This window comes from Dipodomys spectabilis, unplaced genomic scaffold (assembly GCF_019054845.1).
Source record: "Dipodomys spectabilis isolate Male_0828 unplaced genomic scaffold, ASM1905484v1 ptg000363l, whole genome shotgun sequence".
Lineage (NCBI taxonomy): Eukaryota > Metazoa > Chordata > Mammalia > Rodentia > Heteromyidae > Dipodomys > Dipodomys spectabilis.
The window spans coordinates 4,485,242-4,510,585 of record NW_024871040.1 but is presented as its reverse complement, the minus strand read 5'-3'; the positions used below and the strand labels follow the sequence as shown (position 1 = coordinate 4,510,585).

Below are 25,344 nucleotides of genomic sequence, written 5' to 3'. Positions count from 1 at the left end.
AGGCCCCACGACCAGACCAAAAAAAAAAAAGAAATGCACAACTCCTCTGTATGTCACCTTTAAAATAACAATAAAAATTAAAAAGTGGTTTCTATAAAAAGGCATTTCATACATACACTCATATATATAAATATATGTGCATATATATATATTTACAATTTCAGCCAAAGGATACTGGGCAGGGAAACATGCCAGTGTTCCTGATATTTGGCAATCACTTGGATGTGATGTGCTAGGTACTAGGAGAAGGGTGCATATGGGCACACCAGTCCCCAAATTCTCATCATCAACAAGAAGTAGACAGGGACACAGGATGCACTCACTTGCCAATGGCAGAAGGAGGGTATAGCAATGAAGTCAGAGCAGACCCTGAGGAGGAGTGACACAGGGGCGTGCGGAGGGCAGATCCTCTAGGCAGAAAGCAGGGGTGGCATTGCTGCCTGCCCTGGGTTGTACTGGAGGAAGTAATGAACCAAGGAATGTGCTAGATACTCTGAAGTTTTTCAAAGATGTGTAGTCCTGAGAGTTATGCAGGCTAGTGGGAGAGAGAAGTGGAAGGAGCAGTGGGCATGGCATAGACGACAAAGCAGGGCAATGCCAAGCTCAAAGGAGGTTGAGTGAGTTACTCGAAGGGCAGCTATACAATCTTCATCTCCCAGCAAGGTAAAAGAAATCCATCCTCCAGGTGAGCCAGAGGCTTATTCTGCTGTCCTTACCCACTGTCCTGGAGGGCACAGTCACAGGGATCTCAGAGGTAATGGGAATGGAGATCAGTTAGATGGGCCTGAGAGACCTTCCTTTTTGTCCATTGCCCTTGAAAGCAACAGGGCTACCAGGGTCCTAAGAGTCTGTGGTAGAGGGCCAGTGAGTGAACAGTGAGACCCAGAACTTCAAATTATATTGATCATAGAAAACTCCCAAGTGGGACAGCAGTGGGTTCCTTTCAGTTCAGACAAAGTCCTGGTTCCTGGAACATTGCAAGGGAACCAGTTCTGAGGCCCTATCTAGATCTCCAGGACACAGCACCATGATTGACTACCAATGTGGGCCATGGGTGATGGACGTGGGGTCAGCACTGTGGTATTCTTAGTGCAGAACCGAGGCCTTGAGAGACACCGGTGACTGTCTGCTGTTCCTGCAGGTAGGACTGGTCTCTCAGATCACTGAAGTGCCCCAGTAGTCAGGCAGTGCAGAACACTCAGCAGCCAATGGCTCCCAGCCTGTTAAAGAGAAGTGGATGAGCTCAGGCCACCTGACAGACCCACCACAGTTTGAGGACAGACACACCGCAGAATTTAGACTCCATGTCACCCCTCCAAAAGTCACAGAAGCCACTGCCCATGCAGAAAGTGGATGCCTCTGACACTGGGCCCAGCTAACAGCAGCTCAGGGTGGGGGACTTCTTGCTGTCCTGGGTCTCTAATATACTTCCCTCCATTCCTGTAAGGAGAGGAAAAGAACATGAATCCAGCATCCAGCAGCAGACCTTGGATAGGGGCTATCTAACCCAGGTAGTTGATGCCCTGAGCCTGATCTCTCGACCCGCTCTTCATAGTCTAGAGGACTTGGCATAGGGCAAAAGGCCTGGGTGGGGCATTCCAGGTAGTGGAACTGAGTGGGCAACAGAATGGACTGGGAGAGCCAAAGCCAGAACCTATCCACAGAGCTCAGGATACCTGGTGTGGGCCAAGGAGGGCCTCGCAGGTGGGGTGAAGAGGCTGTAAGCCTGAGGCCAGGTAACAGCTCAGAGATTAGGAGTCAAAGAGAACAAGGTAAAGGAATGGCAGGGTCTTGGGTGAAGGGAATGGTAGGTATGGTTTCCAGCCTCCAGGCTGTGTCCTAGACTCATCAGCAAGGCCTATACGCACGAATGAGGTCTCCGTCGCCGACCTGAGGCCGGGTGCTGTGCCTCTTCTCCAGGTCCTGCAGAACTGACTGCTCAAATGCCAGGGCAGCAACACGGCTGAAGAATGCCTTCACGTTCTCTCCTGGGGACCCATGAGATAGCTGTGACTCTTGCTTTCGCTAGATGCATGTGGGTACAGGAGCCAGGCCAGTCCACCCTCAGGTTGGCTATGGCCCCTTCTAGAGCATCTCTGGCAGTAACGGTGACCACAGAAGGGTGCAGCCCTACATATCCATGTGGTCAGAGACCTCCACCCTGGCTTCTCTCCTGATTTCACCAATTTATTCCCTCAAATCCAAGCTTTCCCAGTTCCTAGCATCTACTCTTCCAATCAGTTGCTAAGGAACACTTCCTATGAGCTGGAAGCTAGGACAGGTAGAGCTCAAGACAGACTGAGGACAGTGAAGCCCAGAACTTCAAGCTCTGTTCTACTAGAACATCCCATGTGCTGAAGACTGACATCTGTCTATCTTCCATCAGGTAGAGGCAGCTGCCTATCAGGGAAGAAGCAGAGTTCTAGCACCCAATGTGAACAAGGCCCTTGGGCTACTAAAACTATCCTACTGCATGGGGCAGTCTTGTTGACCCATAGTAAGATCTCAGTGAACTTTCTGTTACTGTGATAAAGGAGGATGGGTCCTCACAGGACAGGAAAGATGCCCTTAGGATATCAGCCAGTCACTGTTTCCCACAGCAGGAGACAGAGGCTTGAAGATATTGGGTGACCCAAGGTGGTGGTGGGGGTGCTAGAGAACATGGTGGTCTGGCAAGGAATGGAAAGGGTTACAATTCTTTCTGTCCCTGGATTAGACCTCTGAGGGAAGATGCCTCTCAGGCAACAGAAGGCACTGCCAGTCACCACCAGCACAGCTAGGCTGTCATGCCAACATGACCAAAGCTGCAGATGGGTACACAAGAATTTCTGTATCATGGTAGTCACATCAGGACTGGCTCTAGGACATCCTCTGGCCCCAACTCACCTGTCTTGGCTGACACTGACCAGTACTCAGCTTGCATCTCATTGGCCAGGTGGACAGCTTCCGCTTCAGCCTGCTCACATGCTGCCCCTGACTGGGAGAAGTAGCCCTCATAGCCTCGTGTTCGAGACCTTCTGCAGGGAGATCTCTGGGAGAAGGCCCCTGGCAGAAGAACTCGACTTCTCCCTTCTTTCTACTTTAAGGCCCATGGCCCATAAGCACCATCTCCATACCTCCAACTTAAGACAAAATCACAGGCATTTTTCCCAAGAGCCATCTAGGCCTCCAGCTTCAATCTGCTCACCAAAAGGTCCTTCTTGGTTCCCACAAGGAAGATAAAGCAGGAACCCGCCTCATTTTCCCTCAAGGCATCAGCTAGCCACTGCCTGGAATGCACAGAATGACAGGCTGAGAGATGTCACCTTCCTCTCCCAGGGAGGCCCAAGGAAGACTAGGGATCTGGGGGCAAACTCAAGTCTGCCACAAGGCTAGGAAGCACTGTCCACACTGGCTCAGGAGAATCTGTAGCCAATAGGGTCTCATGGACTTTGAGGGAGATAAAAGGCACTGATCAGTGGTGATCAAGAACCAGTTCTTAGCTGTGAACCCTACTCAGGGTTATCAGGGTTCAGGGCAAAGTGAGTATATGAGGCCTCTTCATTAAAAATTGCTTTGGATTTATATCATGATGCCAATAGCCTAGTAAAGCAAGTGTTGTTGGTACTTTGGCTCATGAGTACCTGAGCAGCAGTCAGGGACAAGTCTTAGGTCAGAGGGTAGTAAGACAGTTAGTGATCAGTGTGTGGAAAATTGGTTCTCACAAGTGAGAACCAGTCACTGAAATCTATGGTCAAAGGGCCAGTTCCAGGAGCCTAAGTTTGGAGAGTCCTTCCAGGAAGCTTCTGGAACCTGGGGGACCCTGCAGAGGTTGCAGAGCCTGGGTTACTTGCCTGGTATGTTCCAGAGTCTGCACATCAGTGAGGTCAAATGCTGTGATGATCACTGGACATGGGAGGAAATACCAACAACCAATCACAACCAGCAGGGCTAACAATGACAAAGAAGGCTCCCTACCAGCATCTTTCACCTTTCCAGACTATGGGGAATCTCTGGGGCAGCCCAAAGGCACTCACCCCTGGACCTCTTGGTGGAGGCCGGGGAACAAAAATTCTGTGGCTATCGTCTGAGACCTGCCCTTCCACTGTACGGAGCCCCAGGGTGAAATCTAGAGAGGCAGGACAAGGTAGATAGTGAGCACATGAGCCCACATGAGTTTTGGCAAAAAGAATTTCTTCCACTTTGGACAAAGGAAGTTTAGGTGAAGGCCTTCACTTTTAAGCACCTCAGCTTCTCCATCTGGTGAGGAAATGATAAAATGGTGAAAAGGATACCTCTAGTTCTCAGAATTACTATGAAGATAAGCAGGGACAGCTGTTTTGAAAAGCTAGTAGTCCTAGGAACTAGGACTAGTAGCAGTTAAGATTGTGATGACAGTAACAACCGGCTTCAGAGAACTCAAATTTCTGGGGAGCTAATGGGGAGCCCCTGCTCTCTAGAGGCCCGCAGAGAGAGGGAGGATCCTGAGCATGCTCATGATGGCAGCCCAGCTGTTGTTTGCCGAGATGTGAAAGTACTTCACACCACTAGCCCCAGGAAGGAAGCATCCCTTCAGGAAGAGAGAGGCCTAGAGGGGCTGGAAGGTTTCAAAAGGCCATAGTAGGCTGAGAATGTGGTTTAGTGGTACAGTGCTTGCTTAGCATGCATGAAGCCCTGGGTTCTATTTCTCAGAAAAAGCTGGAAGAGGCACTGTGGCTCAAGGGGCAGAGTGCTAGCCTTGAGCAAAAGAAGCCCAGGGATAGTGCCTAGGCCTGGCAAAAAAAAAAAAAAAGGCCATAGTGGACATGGCTGAGCTGGACCTCCAATCCAGGGCTTAGGTGAGATGCTATGGTTTCCTGGTTTTTCTTCTCTCAAACCTGAAAATGTTGTGATTCTTACACCTGATTTGGGGTCTTTCTTAGAGTTCTACTGGAGTTCCTTTCTGTCTTCCTAGGGTTGGTATGGAGAGCTTATGCTGCTTCCTCTGCTGACTGTAAACCCTCCCCAGTGCCAGGCTATACTTGGCCATGTTAGCAGTAGGCACTGAGCCCTGCTGGTTCCTTACTTGAGATCTGCCAATCCTGCAGGATTCATCCTTCCTTCATCTCTGGATTAATCTCCTAACTCCATTGCTAGGCCAGGTAAAGCCTTTTCTCTCCTCCCCCTGGAGTCTAAGGTTGCTCTTTTCTAGAACCCCTGGTAAACAACCCTCTCTGAGCATCCTTCTGAGCTGAAAACAGGCTGATACCAGCAGCCAGCACCTGCCACCACACGTTCCCTGAGGTGTGACTTCCAAAGCCCAACAGGGCCCTAGCTTGAAGGCAGCTTCCCCCACTATCTCCCAGCACTGACTGGAATTTCCTCAGTGGGTCCTGGAGAACAGCAAACTGGTGCTTCTTATTACTGATTCCAGCAGAGAGCCTCATGCTGCATGTGAAGGCCCCACCATCATGGCTGCTTACCCTGGGCACCGCGGTAGTAGGCAGATGCAATGCACTTGAATTTCTCCTGCCCAGCTGTGTCCCAGCTTCAAAGTAAAGACAGAGAAAGGAAAATGGTAGAGGCAGGTTAAGCAAGGAGGCTACTGAGATCATGGGAGAGAAATTTAAGGACCTGTACAACTGTACTAGCCTCACATGGGCTTCAAAAAAAATATCTGTGTGAAAGCTATGCATAGGTGGCTCACATCTATAAGCCTAGCCACTCAGGAGGCTGAGATCTGAGGATTAAGGTTTGAAGCCAGCCCAGGCAGAAAAGAGATACCAATATCTAACGAACTATAAAAAACTAGAAGTGGAGCTGTGGCTCAATTGGTAGAGCACCAGCCTTGAGCATAAAAGCTAAGGGATAGTGCCCAAGCACTGAGTTCAAGTCCAAGTACTGGCACACAGTGTATGGGCACACAGACACACACACAAAAGGGCCTGTGTGAACCAGGTGCTGGTGGCTCATGCCTGCAATCATAGCTATTCAGGAGGCTGAGATATGAGAACTGCAGTTCAAAGCTAGCCAAGTCCATGAGACTCTTACCTCCAATTATCCACCAAAAAGATGGAAGTAAAGCTGTGGCTCAAATGGTAGAGTGCTAACCTTGAGCAGAAAGGCTCAGGATCAGAGCCCATGTCCCAAGCTCAGGCCCTAAGACCAGCATTAAAAAAGGTAACTGTATGAGTCAATTCTATCTGTTCCCAGCTAGCTAATCCCTCATAGGTACCTCAAGAGGATTCTCTATTGGAATCACAGTGCCTATGGGAAAGGCAGCTGCCCAGATGAATGGAATTGCAACTTAGGCCTTTCTGACTGTGACACTATGAGGGAGCATATGATCTTATGATGGTTGACATTGTAAGAGAGCATATGCTCTGTGAATGAAGCCTCTTCCTGGGGCGCCAGGTTAGGCCCTCAGCTGGCTGGCTGTATCAGTCACTTGTTTGTGTATGACTAAGGCATTGTTTCACCTTTAGGGACCTGGGTAACTCTGACCCAGAAAGCCAGAGCTGTTAAGACAGACTTAGAGCTGGGCACTAGTGGCTCACACATGTAATCTTAACTACTCACGAGGCTGAGATCTGGAGATTGTGGTTTGAAACCAGCTTGGGCAGTAAAGTCCTTGAGATTCTTATTTCCAATTAATCAGAAAAAAAGGCAAAAATGAAACTGTGGATTGAGTAGTACATCACTAGCCTTGAGTGAAAAAGCCAAGTGAGAACACAAGGTCCTGAGTCAAGTCCTTGTACCAGAAAAAAAAAAGATGGACTTAGAAGCTGAATCCTGGATCAATGATGTCTGTGATGGGCATGGTATCAAAGAGAAGAAGATGGATAAGTGGATTAGGATGGATTTTTTTTTTTTTAAGTCAGTGATGGGGCTTGAGCTCTGGGCCTGGGCACTGTCCCTGAGCTGTTCAGCTTAAAGTTAGTACTCTACCACCTACGCCACAGTGCCACTTCCAGTTTTCTGGTGTTTAATTAGAGATAAGAGTCTCATAGACTTTCCTGCTTGGGTTGGCTTTGAACCGTGGTCCTCAGATGTCAGCCTCCTGAGTAGCTAGAATTACAGGCATTGAGCCACCAGTGCCCAGTGATGTTCTTCTGTTGACTTAGGACAGGCTAGTGGTCAATATGCAGAGATGAGCCTAAAATCCATTCCACATTTCATCCCCAGTTAAAGCCAATGGATCATAATTTAACTTTTCTCAGTAAAACTGATAAGACAAATCAGGATATCAATGGTCTGAAGGTTTTTGTTTTTTGTTTTTTAATTTTAGTGATCCAATATGATGTAGTCTTTGGCTACATTCCTTCAATAATACACTCATATTTTCTTTCATCTCTCTTTTTTATTTTTATTTTTGTCAGGGTCAAGGCACTATCTTTGAGCTTGTTCTGCTCAAGGCTAGTGCTCTACCACTTGAGCCATAGCATGACTTCCAGCTTTTTCTGTTTATGTGGTACTGAGGAATGGAACCCAGCAAGCACTCTATTACTAAGCCACATTCCCAGCTTTCTTTCATCCCTTAAGGAGACTGTGTGGGCGTGTCTGGAGATGGGGCCAGCTGGGTGGCCCCATCTCAACATAAAACACTGACAGGCTACAGCAGAACAGTTCTCTGCTTTTCCCTGGGTCCTCTAATTAGATATAGCCTTCAGCCACAGGAGAAACCGGCCACCAGCCATCTCTGCAGGGCTGCATCTGGGCTTCCTCCACTGGCTTTTTGCTCTTCTCAGTCTTCCAACCCGTTTAGTGCCACAGCTCTGCCAAACACCATGTCTTTTGCTCTGGACTGACTGTTTACTATGGGACAAAATGATATCATCTAGCTCCAAAACTGCACTGGGGCACTGTCTGGGCAGACTTGGGAGCAGACACCAAAAGGATCTTCAGCCGGGCGCTGGTAGCTCACGCCTGTAATCCTAGCTACTCAGGAGGCTGAGATCTGAGGATTGCGGTTCAAAGCCAGCCCGGGCAGGAGAGACTGTGAGACTCTTATCTCCAATAAGCCACAAGAAAACCGGAAGTGGTACTGTAGCTCAAGTGGTAGAGCGCTCGCCTTGAGCTGAAGAGCTGAGGGACAGCGCCCAGGCCCAGAGTTCAAGCCCCACGACTGACAAAAAAAAAACAAAACAAAAAAAACAAAAAGGATCTTCAGGCTCAGGTAGGGAAAGGAGGATAGAGGGTGAACCCAGGGCAGAAGAAAGGGGCTGTGGGTGAGAGCAGAGGCCCAGAGAATGCAGGAAAGAATGGACAGTTAGCCGGGCGCTGGTGGCTCACGCCTGTAATCCTAGCTACTCAGGAGGCTGAGATCTGAGGATCGAGGTTCAAAGCCAGCCGGGGCAGGAGAGACCGTGAGACTCCTATCTCCAATAAACCACCAGAAAACCGGAAGTGGCGCTGTAGCTCAAGTGGTAGAGCGCTCGCCTTGAGCTGAAGAGCTGAGGGACAGTGCCCAGGCCCAGAGTTCAGGCCCCACGACCGACAAAAAAAAAAAACAAAAAATATGGACAGTTATTGCCAAGTGGAAGCACAGAGATGGAAGAGGGGCCATGCAGGAGAGCATGTGCTTGCAGCTGGAACCTGCGTAGCTCAGAAGCAGTCTGTAGGTGGCAGAAGGAAGGGGGAGGAAAGGGCCAAACACCTGGCACTTTGGCTGAGGTGAGAAATGGTGAGCCCTAGGGAAACCTTGGGCTTTCTGGAAGGGAAGAGAGCTAAGCCAGTGGGTATTAAGAGGCAGAGGCATGGCTATAGTAGTGAAGATAGTGGTGAAAACAAAAATTAGCTGGCGGGATTAGAAGTTACTTTCTAAGTTGGGTGCTAGTGGCTCACACCTGTAATCCTAGCTACTCAGGAGGCTGAGATCTGAGAATCATGGTTCAAAGCCAGCCCAGGCAGGGGAGCCTGTGAGACTCTTATCTCCAATTAACCACTAGAAAATCTGAATTGGCACTGTGGCTCAAAGTGGTAGACAGAACACTAGTTTTGAGTGAAAAAGCTCAGGGATAGTGCTCAGGTCCTGAGTTCAAGCCCCACAACTGACAAGAAGAAGTAGTAGTTACTTCCTTATTGAGGGAAAGATGAACATCTCCCATCACCTGAGAAAGACTCAGAGAAAGGTCTGACTTCGGGTCCATTTTACCGGTGGGGAATGGGCTCAGAGGTCAGGAGAGATTTGCCCGAGGCCACCCTATCTTCTCTGCAGTCATGGGAGTTCCCTGTGGATCCAGTTTGGGAGGAACAAACCAGAGCCCAGGGAGGGGACCTGAGCTTTAGCAAGATCAGGACGTCATCAGGGCAGGTGAATGGGAAGGTCAGCCTGTAACTGTCTTTCTTCAGATCCAAGACAAACACAAAACAAGTAAGGGAGTGTTAGGATCTTGGGGAGTCATGAAGCCTGATTTCTCAAACCATCCCAGGCTCTGCTTGTCTAGATGGGCCCTTGCTAGGCACCATGGTGCAAAACACCATGGAGGAGCTGACCAAGCCCTTTCCCAGGTGTCTCTAGGAAGTCTACCCACAAGCTATGTGAAAATGAAAAGCACACAGTGGTGACTTACATCTGCAGGCTGTAGGGAATCCCAGCAATCTCAAAACGCTCAATTTCAAAGTCTACTCCAATAGTGGCCTTGTAGTCACGGTCAAAAACATTCTTGCAGAACCTGTAGGAGTTGAGGAAGTCATCAGGGAAGTAACTTTACAAAAGTGGGCATAGTCTACAGGCAAATAAAATCTACCAATAGAGACTCTATAAAGAAAGGAGGGTTTGGGCTGGGAATGTGGCTTAGTGGTAGAGTGCTTGCCTAGCATGCATGAAGCCCTACTTTCAATTCCTCAGTACCAGAAAAAGCCGTAAGTGGTACTGTGGCTCAAATGGGAGAGTGTTAGCCTTGTTCAAAAGAAGCTAAGGGACAGTGCCCAGATCCTGAGTTCAAGACCCAGGACTGGCAAAAAAAAAAGGGGGGGAGCATCCACAGAGGCAGTGGATGGTTAGGTGCGTTAGTCAATTTATAATAATCAATTTATTCAGAGAAAAACTTCATCCAGGTGCCAGTGACTCATGCCTGTAATCCTAGCTACTCAGGAGGCTAAGATCTGAGGACTGCAGTTCAAAGCCAGCCTGGGCAGGAAAGGCCATGGAGACTCTTATCTCCAATAAACTACTCAGAAAACCGGAAGTGGTGCTATGGTTCAAGTGGTAGAGCACTCTCCTGAGCTGAAGAGCTGAGGGACAGTGCCCAGGCCCAGAGTTCAAGCCCCACAACCAACAACAAACAAACAAAACAAAAATTTCATTTGGGCTTAGAGATTTGAAGGTTCCAGTCTCACATTGATTAGCCCTGTGGCTTTGGGCTTGTGTCAGGGCAGCACATAATAACAGGAGTCCTTGGAAGAGCAAAATCAACTACTTCAAGGCTAGAAAGCAAATGACAAAAGGAAAAAGGGACCAAAAAAGGTGCTGATATTGCCTTAAGGGACACACTCTCAATGACTTAAGGACCTCCCACTAGGCCTCACATCTTAAAAGATTCTACCATCTTCCACAGTCTTGTGGACACTGATCTAAACCACAGTAACAGGGTAGCCAACAAGAATGCTGTGGGGAAGAAGACTACAGAAGCTCAGATGACAAACAGAGAAACTGAGGCTCTATTTCCAGGGTTGGCAATGTAGGGCCAGCCTGAGGGCCCAGGGAGCTAGTCAATCGGTGCCAACCTCCTAGGATTCCTGGCTGTCAATGCCATCTTCTCCCCAATTCCTGGTCCTGTTCCCATCTGGCTGGTCTTTCCAGCAACCATAACATTTCCTACAATGACAATTTATCTAGGCCTCCCAAGTAAATGTGTGACAACCTGATACTAAGAGTTGTGGCTGACCTAACTAGGGAGGAGGAAGCTGGCAGGACATACCTGTGGATGAGGCTAGTCTTCCCCACGTAGAGATCGCCAACAACAACCACCTTGGAGAGTTTAAGCCTGGGAGAAATATGTCCATGTTGCCCTTTAGCATGGTTTTAAAAGTCTTCAGAATATACAGGCCCTTCCTTCCCTGAGCTCTGTGTAACAGCCTGCCATTCTGGATGAAGGACAGGCCACCCTGCTGAGCCCCTCCATCTTCACTTCTCTGGCCCTTTGAGGGAAGGGGGAAGAACCTGCATTTGTTCTGGAGACTCTTCTGTCTCTCAGGTCATAACCTTGACCCTACTTGCCCAAAGTCACTATCCTGAGAATTAGAAATGAGGATGGGCTGAGGCACAGGCTAAGGGGCAGAGAACAGAGCACAGGTTGGGCTGTGGAAGCAAAGAGATACATCCAAGATGGTGGGAGCACTATACCAAAGGCATAGACACAGAACCCATGTTGGGGAGACGCTGGCATTAGGAGCAAGCAGGCAGCCCTGCGTTTTCCTTCTATATATACCCTGCGGCTTTGTGCCTCAGCTCCTTCCCAGAATGTACTCCTTGCCCAAAACACCATTGTCATCTGTTCACTTGGGTCAGGACAGGCCAAGCAGTGTACCATGAGCAGCACACAAACATCTGTACATCTGGACTAGACCTCAGCAAATTGGATTGAGGTCCCTTGGTGTAAACTGCTCTTATATTTTTTTCTTTTTCTTTTTCTTTCTTTCTTTTTTTTTTATTGGTCATGGAGCTTGAACTCTGGGCTTGGACTCTGTCCCTGAGCTCATCAGCTCAAGGCCAGCGCTCAACACTTGAGTCACAGCACCACTTCTGGTTTTCTGGTGGTTAATTGGAGATAAGCCTGCCTGGGCTGGCTTTGTACCACAGATCTCAGCCTCCTGAGTAGCTAAAATTACAGGTGTGACCCACTAGCACCCGACAAACTGCTCATACATTAAAAAAAAGAAAGAAGCTGAGTACCGATGGCTCATGTCTGTAATCCTACTCAGGAGGCTGAGATCTGAGGATTGTTCATGGTTTAAAGCCAGCCTGGGCAGAAGTGTTTGAGCAACTCTTATCTCTAATTAACCACCTGAAAACTGGAAGTGGCATTGTGGCTCAAGTGGTAGAGTGCTGGACTTGAGCTGAAGAGCTGAGGGTCAGCACCCAGGCTCAGAGTTAAAGCCCCACGACTGACAAAAAAAAAAAAAAAAAAAGAAGAAGAAGAAGATAGAAAGAAAAATAGAGAAAAATAGGGAAAGTGGCTCAGTGGTAGAGCGCTTGCCTTGCATGCCTGAGGCCCTAGGTTCGATTCTTCAGCACCACATAAGCAAAAGGAAAAAAGCCGGAAGTGGCGCTGTGGCTCAAGTGGTAGAGCACTAGCCTTGAGCTGAAGAGCTGAAGGACAGCGCCCAGGCCCAGAGTTCAGGCCCCACAACCGGACCCCCCCCCCACAAAAAAAAAAGAAAGAAAGAAAGAAAAATAGAAAGGAAGGAAGGAAGGAAGAAAGAAACAGAAAGAAAGAAAGAGAAGGAAAGAAAGAAAAAAAATGGAGGGACAAAGGGCAAACAAATGCAACAGTGGTACAGACACTATTGAAAATGAACAACTTGTGGGTGGGGATGGGAGGGAAAAACTGGGAGACAGCAAGGGAAGAGATGACACTTTCCAGAAAGAAATGTACTCTTTACTTGATTTATGAAACTATAATCTCTCTGTACATCATCTTTATAACTTTTTTTTTTTTTTGCTGGTCTTGTGGCTTGAGCTCAGGGCCTGGGCACTGTCCCTGAACCTCTTTGTACTCAAGGCTAGCACTCTATCACTTGAGCCACAGCATCACTTCCAGCTTTTTCTGAGTAGTTTATTGGAGATATGAATCTCATGGACTTTCCTGCCTTGGTTGGCTTCAAACTGCGATCCTCAGATCTCAGCCTCCTGAGTGGCAAGAGTTACAGTTGTGTACCACTAGCTAGAATAACAGGCTCTGGCCACTCTGCCCAGCTACTGGTTTGAGATAGACTTTTTGTTGTTGTTGTTGTTCATAGGGCTTGAACTCAGGGCCTGGGTGCTGTCCCTGAGCTTTATTTTGCTCAAGGATAGTGCTCTATCATTTTCAGCCACAGTACCACTTCCAGTTTTCTGGTGTTTAATTGGAGATGAGTCTCATGGATTTTCTGCCTGGACTGGCTTTGAGCCATCCTCCTCAGATCCCAGCCACCTGAGCAGCTATGATTATAGGCATGAGCCTCTGGTGCCTAGCTATAACAATTTTTTATTTTTTATTTTATTTATTTATTTATTTTTGTTGGTCATGGGGCTTGAACTCTGGGCCTGGGCGCTATCCCTCAGCTCTTCAGCTCAAGGCGAGCGCTCTACCACTTGAGCTACAGTGCCACTTCCGGTTTTCTAGTGGTTTATTGGAGATAGGAGTCTCACGGTCTTTCCTGCCCGGGCTAGCTTTGAACCACGATTCTCAGATCTCAGCCTCCTGAGTAGCTAGGATTACAGATGTGAGCCACCGTCGCCTGGCGCTATAACAATTTTTTAAAAAGAATAATCCTCCTCCCTTCCCCCCCAAAAAAGAAAAGAGAAAAAAAGTCCTAACAAATCCTAACTTGTGTTTACTAAGCTGGTGTTCTACTACTTGAGCCACATCCCAGCCCTGTTTTCACTATTTTTGAGATAGGGTCTCACTTCTCCTAAGGGCATATCTCTGAGCTGTCGTCCATCTACTCTAGAATCCTTTCATTGCTGGGATGACAGGCACTGAGTCCAGGCTTCCATCTAAGGAGGTTGAGTTTTGTGGATTTTTCTGCTCAGGCTGGCTTCAAACTAGGATCCTCCTATCCCTAGCCTCTTAAGTAGTTAGGATTATAGGCATGAGTCATTGGTGACTGATCAGAATTTTTCCTTCCTTCCTTCCTTCCTTCCTTCCTTCCTGTACTGGAGATTGAACTCAAGGCTAAGTCATGCTTCTAGCCCCTTTTTGTGCTATTTATTTCCAAGTAGGGTCCCACTTTATTCTCAGGCTGACCTGGACTATGATCCTCCTTCTTGTGCTTCCTAGTGTCACTGGCGATAACAGGTACAGGCCACTATGCTCAGCCATTATATTATGCTTCCCCTGTAGCTAGGGTAATAGGTATGCACCACTATATACAGGCATTGAGTGAGATGTAGTCTCACAAACTTTTATGACTGGCTGACTTTAAACTTCAATATCTCACTCCCCTCTTCCCAAAAATCTAGGACTACAGGCTTGAGCTACTATGCCTGGTTAGAAATTCTTAAAGTACTGTCTTAAAGGATCTCAATGGTTGAAGTGACCTGGGAATATATCAGACAGATACTTCCTCTGCAAGAGGGCATTTTTATGTTACAGTTCATGTCAGTGCATCTGAGAGGGCAGGGGGCTGTATTTACCCTCATTTGGGTGTCCCTCTCATTTAGGTGCAGGAGTGAAGTTATTACCCGGATGTCATTGCGGGTCATCTGGCCTTGGGTTCTTCCTCCAGTGCTGTTGTGCAGGGACAAGGAGCAATACACATGAAGTGCTTGCTATGCAACACCACCCTCACCTGACGTCATTTACTTATTTATTTTGTTGGTCATGGGGCTTGAGCTCAGGGACTAACTACTGTCCCTGAGGTCTTTTGCTCAAGGCTCGCACTCTATCACTCTGAGCCAAAGCTCTGGTGGTTAATTGGAGATGAGAGTCTCACAGACTTTCCTGCCTGGGCTTGCTTTTAACTATGATCCTCAGATCTCAGCCTCCTGAGTAGCTAGTGTTACAGGTGTGAGCCACCAGAACCTGGCCCACCTGATGTTATTAATCTCCTCCTCCAAGCATTGCAGAAGCAGGAACCAGGCATATATCCCTGGCTTTTATGGGTTGGCTCTAGGAAAGAATCCAGACAAGCAAACTTGCAATTTCTATGATGTTTTTGGGGAATTTCCAAAGGGAAAAGAGAGGTTATGGGAAGAAGAAAGATGTTCCAGACCTGAGCTCTCAGGCTAAAAATTCATCTTCATGAGTTTGTTCCACATGGCACAGGTATGTCAATAAGGCCAGATTAAAAACCCTAATATAGCTGGGCACTGGTGGATCACATCTACAATCCTAGCTACTCAGAAGTCTGAGATCTAAGGATCACAGTTTAAAGTCAGCCTGGGCTGGAAAGTTTGTGAAACTCTTAACTCCAATAAATTACCCCAAAAGCCAGAGGTGGAGCCCAAGTGGTAGAGTGCTAACAAAAGAAGCTCAGGGACAGTGCCCAGGCCCTGAGCTCAAACCACAGTATTGGCAAAAACAAAAAAATCCTAATAAGCTGGGTGTGGTGGCACACATCTGTGATCCCAGCTACTTGAGAGGTTAAAGTCAGGAAGATTTCAAGCAAAATTAGTCAGATTCTATCTCAAAAACAAAATAAAGGAGGCAGGGAAGGTTGGCAGATTAGAAGCAGCTGCCATTTTGACTTCTCAAAAGAGAATTTGGGGCTGGGAAGGTGGCTCAGTGGTAGAATGCTTGAATGCTTGCCTTGCATGCACAAGGCCCTGGGTTCAATTCCTCAGTACCACATAAGCCAGAAGTGGCACTGTGGCTCAAGTGGTAGAGCACTAGTCTTGAGCTGAAGAGCTGAGGGACAGTGCCCAGAGCCAGAGTTCAGGGCCCACGACTGAGAGAGAGAGAAAGAAAGAGCGAGACAGAGTTCAGAACCCACGACTGGGAGAGAGAGAGAGAGAGAGAGAGAGAGAGAGAGAGAAGAACTTGGTGTTAACACAAGAGACTAGATTCTGGAAAAAGAGGGGAAGAGAACCAAGAAGCACAAAGAAACTAGCAGAGAAACAACCCCAGCCATAGAAAAAGTGAGGAGATCCAAGCGTTACCTCCCCTTTGATTATGACATGGGAAATTGACTCCGATGTAAGAGCATAATACATCTTTGCTTCTATGTTCATCTAAAGATACTGGGGACTATTCTTCACTACAGATTGCCACAAACACAAGGTTGTTTATCAACTATAATAGCTTTTGCAATCAAGCTTCCTCATCCTGACTGGAGAAGAGTTTCAGAGACAGTGCCTTGAGTATTGTAAGTGATTTATTTGATCACTGAACTGCACTTCTCCAACCTAGGAACAAAAAATATACCACAACCCAGTCACTACCCAGTATTAAGTAACTAGTTAGAAATAACCAACTAAAAGGGCACAGGAGATTAAACTCTACACTAAAACTAGATCCTAGACGCACACGTTCCAGAGAAGAATCACTAAATTCATGAATAAACAAGGAAAATGTCTCCCTTAAAGGCCAACAATTCTGCAAGAAAGGACTTAAATGATAATGAGAAGAAGAAAGTCCAAACAATGAGCTAAAAAATAGTCAATGAAATAAACAAGGTGATGTTTAAACATCTAAGTAAATTCAAAGAGAATACAAACAACTGAATGGCATAAACAAGACAATGTAGGTTATAAAAGAGGAATTCAATAAAGAAACAAATCTTGAAAAGGAAATGAAGAGCTCAATACCCAAATAAAAAACTAAATTGAAAGCCTACCTAACAAGAACAAGTTGAACAGGGTATCAGGCACTGAAGAAAAGGAACTAGATCAAAGAAATATTGAAAAAAAAAACACCTTAAGATATAAGTGAAACTCACAAGACCTCTCATACACCATCAAAATAGCAAGCCTAGGAATCAATGTTATAGAATAAAGAAATATAAACTAAAGGCATTGAGAACCTACTCAATAAAATAATAGCAGAGGACCCAGGCACTGGTGGCTCAGGCCCTAGCTAGTCAGGAGGCTAAGATTTGAGGATTGTGGCTTGAAGCTAACTTGGGAAGGAAAGTCCATGAAACTCTTATGTTCAATTAACAGTTGACCTACTAAAATTACACCAAAAGGATATATAAGCCGCTTAAACAGATTTACAACAAACAATGAGACTGAAGCAATAAGAAGCGCCAAAGAAAATCCAGAACCTGATAGATTCACTGCACAATACTATCACACCTTTAAAGAACACCACCAATATTCCTCAAACGGATCCATAAAACAAAATGGAAAGGCCTTCCATGTCATAGGTAGAGGAATTAATATTTTGAAAATGGCTCTACTGCCAAAAGCAATCTAGATTCAATACCACTGCAATAAAATCTAGATTCTATGCAATACTCATGAAAGTCTCAATGCTATTCTTCACACAAATAAAAAAATCAATCTCCAAATTCATATGGAAGTATAAAAGACCCCAAAGAGCAAAAGCAATTCTAAATAAAAAGAGTGCTGCTGAAAGTATTAGTAGACTTCAAATCATACTACAGGGCTATGTAACAAAACAGTTTGGTACTGACACAAAAACAGAGCAGAAGACCATGGAACACAAAAGAAGACTCAGTCAACACATTTTTGACAAAGTATTCAAAAATCACACTCTGAAGAAAAGACAGTTTCTTCAACAAATGGTTTTTCCCCAAACTGTTTCTCACCTTGCAGGAAACTGAAACAATTACCAGAACAAAAAAACAACCCATGGAATGAGAAAAAAAACTTTTTCCAGCTAGTCAACAAAGGGTCAATATCAAAACTTGCAAAAGAAAAAATAAACTAATTCATAAATACACAGGCAAACTGAACAGGTAGTTCTCAGAAGAAGAGATGCAAATGGCTAATAGGTACATGAAGAAAATTTCAATATCCATAGCTATAAACTACACTAGGATCCCACCTCGTTCCAGTAAGAATGGTATTCATCAAGAAAAAGGGTAACAATTGCTGGTGAGAATACAAGGAAAAGGAAACCTTTAAGCTGGGTGCCATGAGCTTACGCCTGTAATCCTAGCTACTCAGGAGGCTGAGATCTGAGGATCATAGTTCAAAGCTAGCCTAGGCAGGAAAGTCTGTGAGACTCTTATCTCAAATTAACCACCAGAAAACCGGAAGTGGTGCTGTGGCTCAAGTGGTAAGTGCTTATCTTGAGCTGAAGAGCTCAAGGACGGTACCCAGGCCCAGAGTTCAAACCCCACAACCAACAAAAAAAAAAAAAAGAGAGAGAAACCCTCATGCGCTGCAAACTAATGAAACCACTATGGAAATCAATATGGTCAAAAGAACCAAACTAGACCTATTCTATACAATATTTGGCATAAATCCAAAGGAGTGTAAATCAATATATCAAAAAGACATCTATATACCTATGTTTATTGTAGCATTGTTCACAATAGCCAAATGGCACAATCAGCTGAGATACCAAACAACAATAAAGAAGATGAGCTATATATACATACATATAACAGAATATTATATAGTCTTAAAGAAAAGTGAAATCATGTAATTTGCACAACAATGGGTGGAACTGGAGGATATATTGAGACAAGCCAATTAAAAAAACCCCAAAATATTGTATTTTTTCACTCATATGTGGAAGCTAGACCTAAAAGACAAACATTTTAATGTCTATATGTATATAGACACTATATGCATATAATGTATAAAAACATACATTTAATGTCTATATACATATACATATGTATATATACTGATACACATAAAGTTATATATAATATGAATATGTATATATCTATATACACAGAACATGAATTTAACTATGGAATTATTTAAGAGGATGAGAGTAAAGGGAAAGGGATAAAAAATGACAGAGGGTAAGCCAGGCGCTGGTGGCTCATGCCTGTAATCCTAGCTACTCAGGAGGTTGAGACCTGAGGATCGAGGTTCAAAGCCAGCCTGGGCAGGAAAAGTCCGTGAGACTCTTATCTCCAATAAACCACTAAGGAAACCAGAAGTGGCACTTTGGCTCAAGTGGTAGAGCACTAGCCTTGAGCTGAAGAGCTGAGGGACAGTCCCCAGGCTTAGAGTTCAAGCCCAGCAACCAACAAGAAAAAAGAAGAGGACAGAGAGTGAATAATTGAAATATATTGCAACTATGTATGAAAATAGCATAAAGAGTCTCAGTGAAATCTGTTAATCAGTAAAGGCTTGGAGGGTGGGAAAAGATACACTGCAACTATGTATGAAAATAGCATAAAGAGTCTCAGTGACATCTGTTAATCAGTAAGGGCTTGGAGGGTGGGAAAAGATAAAGCAATAGAGAAGATTATCTGAGCAAAACAAAGCAAAACTTGTGCACATCTCAAATATCTTGGTTGAACCCCTTGGTACAATGAATACACATTAAACAGAAAAGCAAAACAGGTTCTATAGGATGGAGGGGTGGGTATCAGCTGGAGGGTTTTGGGTAACAAGGCATGGTGGCTGAGGATGAATGTGTTTGACATACTTTGCATGAATATATGAAAATATATTGGTGGCTCACGCCTGTAATCCTAGCTACTCAGGAGGCTGAGATCTAAGGATCGTGGTTCAAAGCCAGCCCAGGCAGGAAAGTCCGTGAGACTGGGTGCTGAGGGACAGCACCCAGGCCCAGAGTTCAAGCCCCACGACAAGAAAAAAAAAAAGAAAGAAAAAGAAAATAGAACAATGAAATCTGCTGAAATTGTTTTCAGAGGGAGGTGGGTAAAAAATAGTGATAAGAGGGGATGAGCATACTAAAGTATACTGATTTTTTAAAAAGAAAAGAAAAGGGGCTGGGAAGGTGGCTTAGTGGTAGAGCGCTTGCCTTGCATGCTCAAGGCCCTGGGTTCGATTCCTCAGCACCACTTAAGAAAAAAGAAAAAAGCCGGAAGTGGCGCTGTGGCTCAAGTGGTAGAACGCTAGCCTTGAGCTGAAGAGCTGAGGGACAGTGCCCAGGCCCAGAGTTCAGGCCCCACGACCGGACCCCCCCCCCAAAAAAAAAACAAAAAGAAAAGAAAAGAAAAGAAAGCCATGCACTGGGGGCTCACATCTGTAATCTTAGCTACTTAGGAAGCTGAGATTTGAGGATTGTGGTTCATAAACAGTCTATCAGGAAAGTCTATGATACTTTTTTTTTTTTTTTTGCCAGTCCGGGGGCTTGAATTGAGGTCCTGGGTACTGTCCCTGAGCCTCTCTGTGCTCAAGGCTTGTGTTCTACCACTTGAGCCACAGCACCATTTCCATTTTTTTTCTGAGTAGTTTACTGGAGGTAAGAGTCTCACAGACATTTCTGCCTGGGCTGGCTTCAAACCACAATCCTCAGATCTCCAACTAACCCAGTAAAAACCTGGAAGTGGACCTGTGGTTCAAGTAGTAGAGTACTAGGCTTGATTGGAAAAAGCTAAAATCCCAGTACTGGCATATATATCGATATATATATATATATATATATATATATATATATATATATATATGTAGATTCTCATTAATATTTATTTGTGTGTACACAGAAATAAATAAAAATAAAAACAGAAGTGTTAGAGGAGTGGGGTTAAATGATGGAATGCCTATCTAGCAAGCCCAGGAGTCTGAATTCAAAGAAAAGGTCTAAAAACAAACCAAACCCAAAACCAATGAACCCCAGTATGCCCTAGCCTGTGTGGCTCATTCCCATATTCATTTATGTTCTCGTTCCTTCTGTCCATTTTCCCCACAACCCAAGTCCCCACAATGCTTACCCGACAGTTCCTGTGTTCCTGCACTGGCAGGCGGTGCTGACCTGCCCATGGAAGTGCTCCTTGAGCTGCAGGCAGGCATCAGGTGTGTACCACTACAAAGAAACAGACAGACAAACATAATGCCCTGAAGAAGTGCAGTTTGTTAACTGAGCCAAGCGTTAAGGGATGACCAACTTCACAGTCTTCTCTCCTCCTTCCCTTCCTAGGCCTTGAGGCCAAGTAGCCTAATTAGCTTTTTCCATTCTCTGTCATATTGTAGACTAAAGGGTAGGAAATGTGAGCTGATTTCAAAGACAGGAAAATGGAAGGACTTATCCTGGGAAGCATTATGTGGATCCAGTCCAATCTAAGAAGTCCTCAGCAAGCTGGGCATCAGTGGCTCACATCGGTAATCCTAGCTACTTAGGAAGCTGAGATTTGAGAATCTGAATTTGAAGCCAGCCTGGCAGACAAATCTAGCTTGGGCAGGAAAGTCTGGGCAAAAAGACAGAAGTGGAGGTGTGGCTAATGTGGTAGAGTGCCAGAATCAGCACCCAGGCTTGGAGTTCAAGACCTAGTACCAACACACACACACACACACACACACACACACACACACACACACACACACACACACACACACACACGTGTGCATTTTACTGAAATGGTGTGGCTCTGGGATACAGAAGGGAGTTAGCTGCAGTCCCTGGTGACCTCTGGGTGGGATGGGGAAATCTGCCCTTCTCTGAAAATAGGATTTATGTCTCAAGCTGCCTCACTGGAGTTGGGAGCTCTGGAGCCAGAGGCAGCCAGTTCAAATCCAAGCTCCACCATGTTGGACTATGTGATGTCAAGCAACTTTCTCTACCTCTCTGATCCTTGCTGTCCTGTTCTATAAACAGGGTTCTTCATCCCATGCAACCTAGACTATTCTCTGCCAATCATACTTCCCTTCCTTTCTACTGATGAAATGTCTATCTCCATTGTCCCTGGTTTCCATTGGCAAGACCCAGAGAGGAAAAACAACCCAACTTCAAAATGGAAAATCAGAGGAACCATCCAATGTCTGAGGCTTCCAGTGTGTGAAGGAACAGGGAGATAGGGGAAGAAGAAATTGCTTCAGACACAATATCCAGAGCTTCAGCCACTTCTTTCCTGATTACTAGCCTAGGCATAGAAGCCAAAGATTTAGAAGGCCATTGGCTGTCCCAAGGTAACCACAGAAGATGGACTGCTACAACTAATAGTAGATTGTAATACAGATGTGAGATTTCAACAGAAGCTGAAGACAGAATTGCAAATGAGAAAGCTCTGGATTTGATGACAAGAAACTGGGAATGCTGACTTTTGTTGTTTGAGATAAGGTTTTAAAGTAGAGACCCCTCTTCCTCAGTCTCCTGAGTGTTGGAATTACAGGTTCGCTCAACCATATTGCACAGTTTCATTGTTTTCCTGTGTGTGTGTGTGTGTGTGTGTGTGTGTGTGTGTGTGTGTGTGTGTGTGTGTGTGTGTGTGTGTGTATACATGTGTACATGTGCACACTGGAGATAGAACCCAGGATCTGTGTTTGCAAGGCAAGTGCTTTATCACTGAGCCACTTTCTAGCCTCTGGAGTCCTACACTGAGAACAGCAAGGAACACCCACAAGAAGTTCCTGTTTACCATAAGCAAGGTATCCAATGGAAGCGGCATTATCTTCATGTAAGTAACAGCAGCTCTGAGAGATTGAGTAATTTCCCATGGTCAAACAGTTTAGTGATGGATGAATCAGGAATCACAACTAGTACTGTCTAACTGACTTATAACCATTTTTCTGCTGCCTCTATCACCACTAGCTTTCTTTGGAGGAAGTCAATGTGCAGTCTTTCAGTTTTTCAAAAAGACAGATTTCTTGAATTCATCTGCCTGAGTGTAAACTGGGAAAGCTCGATAAGGCCCATGGTCACAAGAGCAGTGAAGACTAAAAAGGTTGGTCTTATGAGACTACCTTAGGAAAGTTGGTGATAACACGGTCTCGGCTCACAGGAGGACCCAGAGGCATCAGAGAGGACTTCATTCTTCTAAGAGATCTGTGGAACTAACCAGAGGAAAAAAGTGTTCTATAAAAGTTATAGAGGTCATCCTTTTGGACTAGCCTTCTGCACTAGTGACCAGCAGACTAGATCAACCCAGAAGGAAGGCATGCACGCTAGGTACTACATGACCAAACTGAACTTTAAACCTGACCAGTTAAAAAAATAAAAACAAAGGCCAGGCGTCAGTGGCTCACGCCTGTAATCCTAGCTACTCAGGAGGCTGAGATCTGAGGATCACGGTTCAAAGCCAGCCCGGGCAGGAAAGTCCATGAGACTCTTATGTCCAATAAAACCAATAGAAAACGGGAAGTGGCGCTGTGGCTCAAGCAGTGGAGCGCTCGTCTTGAGCTGAAGAGCGCAGGGACAGCAACCCCAGGGACAGTGCCCAAGCCCAGAGTTAAAGCCCCATGACGAACCTAAGTAAATAAATAAATAAAACAAACCCAAGAGATTCACAACAATTATGGGAGCCCAGTCTATCTGATCCAGCATGAATTAAAAGAAAAAGTGTCCCCTGTTTTATAAAGAAAGTAATCTTTAAACATCTATTTGCTTTTTGCTTAATTTCTGCTTTCACCCATCTATCTACAAAACCAATATCTTGGCCAAGTGCAGTGGTTCAACCAGCACTTAGAAGGCTGAGGAAGGAGGATGGGGAGTTTGAGGCCAGCCTGGGGTATAGAGTGAGAGTCTGTGAACTGGGTACCAGTGACTCCTAACTACTCAGTATGCTGAGATCCAAAGTCTCACAGTTTGAAGCCAGCCTGAGTAGGAAAGTCCATGAGATTTCATGTCAAAACAAAACAGAACTAGAAAAAGCTCAGGGTATGGTTCAAGTGGTGGAGCAAGTGTGAGGCCAAGTTCAAACTCTAGTTACTGGCACAATCAAAACAAACTATTCTCTACTCATCAGAACACTTTATTTCATAGGAGTTTGCTTGATTATAGAATCACGAATAAAATCAATTAAATTCTATCAACTTGGTTGTTATTTTTGTTCCACAAGAATTGGAAAGCTGTAAAGACGTATTTCATTAGTTTTAGAACCAGATTTTAGGCTTCCCTCTATGTCAGGAGAGAGGAATCTGGAGGCTATCCAGATTCCAGAGGCCATGTGGACACAGGAAGTCAGAACATCTCTCTCAATCTGTGGTCAGTATGGTATGGGAGTCATTAAACTCGGTCTTTTCCTGACAGGTGTCTGAACCTCTCTGAACTTACCTCCCACGAGGTAAACTCCCATCTGTGGATCACAGCTCAGGTAGTGGAAAAGGGGTGGGGCAGGGGGTCCCTGGCTCAGAACCAGTAAGGATGAAGGCTCTGAGTTGTCTGGGGACTTTAGGCTTCAGGCCTTTTTTCAGAAAGTCTCATCCCACACAGGTTCCAGCTCAAGTTAATTCATCATCACTTTTCCCCGTGCAGCTCCCTTGCTATACCTGCCTTAGGGCGGCCCTGACCAAGGTCAGTTTGTCCTCCATTTGAACCTGCTCTGGGAGAACAGCTCGGGGCGTAGATCCTCAAAGAAGGGAGCAGGCCCTGGGCCATAGGCCTCATTCACATCCTCGCGGTCCGAACCTCTGAAACTTGTGAGCATGGGGTGAGAGGCGGAGACTCGGACCGCGAGCAAAAACGACTCACCCACGGTGGCTGCTGAGGTTCGGAGCTCCCGGGCTCAAGTTCCGCGGCGCCCGCTGAGCAGTCACCACAGCAACGAGGGACACGCGGGACTGGCGGGCGTCTGACGAATCCCAGCGGTCGGGGGGAGGGGCGGAGGGAGGGGAGGGGACTGATGGAGGAAAGAGTTCCGGTAGGCCATCACCATAGCAACAATAGCCTTTTTCCCCCCCCCCCGGGTCCCGCCCACCGGCTCAGAGACTTCCGGATGCGGTTGAAGGGCGGAAGATCACCATGGCAACAAGGGCGGAGCTAGATACTTGTCGGTGGGCGGGACCAGGGAGTTCAGTAGGTGAGGCCCGAGGTCTATGGGGCGAGGTCTGAGGACTGCAGGCTCTGTGAGGGTGGTGGCAATCACAGCGCGTGCAGTGGTATTGATGCTTGATTGCAGCCAAGTACTCTGCCGTAGCAAGAGACAGACATGGCTTATGTCTGCTATCTACGGATCTTACAATGTAGTTTGGAACCAATGCTGTCTGAAAGTCATGTCTGGCTTCTGGCGGTCACACTAGAAAATTAATTTCCTTGCTTAATGGGCGCTTAAAAAGCTGACTCCTGCCAGGTGCTGATGGCTCACATCTGTTATCCTAGCTACTCAGGAGCCTAAGATCCGAGGATCACGGTTCGACGAAACCAGCCCGGGCAAGAAAGTCCATTTATCTCCAATTAACTGCCAAAAAAGCTTGAAGCGGAGTTGTGGCTCACGTGGTAGAGTGCTAGCTAGCCTTGAGACCCGAAGCTCAGAGACAGCACCCAGGCCCTGAATTCAAGCCCCGGGACTAGCACTAAATAAATAAATAAATAAATAACTTAGCTACTCAAGAGACTGAGATCTGAGGTTTAGGATTCAAAGCCAGCTGATTCAGGAAACTGCGAGACTCTGATCTCCAATTAACCAAATAAAAGCCAGAAGTAGAAGTATCAAGTGGCAGAGAACTACCCTGGCTCAGTGATGGTGCTCAGACCCTGATTTTAAGTCCCAAGACTGGTACACATACACACACACATATATATACACACACACACACAGATTTCATTCATCCTCTGAACTAGTTTCTATACACACACACATACACACACACACACACACACACAGATTTCATTCATCTTCTGAACTAGTTTCTATATGGAAGATGAGTTGTGTTAGGTTAGAGTAGGCATGGAGAGGCCCTTATAAAAC

The 25,344-nt window shown here is 45.9% G+C and overlaps 1 protein-coding gene across 1 annotated transcript; it reads right to left on the bottom strand.

The window, feature by feature from the left end:
- Positions 1–883: 883 nt before the first annotated feature.
- Positions 884–24,234, bottom strand: Rab36 (RAB36, member RAS oncogene family). Its single transcript, XM_042666251.1, has 11 exons — positions 24,129–24,234; positions 22,403–22,492; positions 20,437–20,528; positions 10,881–10,946; positions 9,531–9,632; positions 5,442–5,506; positions 3,834–3,885; positions 3,188–3,269; positions 2,887–2,977; positions 1,869–1,988; positions 884–1,440 (listed from the first exon to the last, which is right to left on the bottom strand). The coding sequence occupies exons 2-11, from the start codon at positions 22,469–22,471 to the stop codon at positions 1,376–1,378; spliced, it is 804 nt and encodes a 267-aa protein (XP_042522185.1). The 5' UTR covers positions 22,472–22,492; positions 24,129–24,234; the 3' UTR covers positions 884–1,375.
- Positions 24,235–25,344: the final 1,110 nt, after the last annotated feature.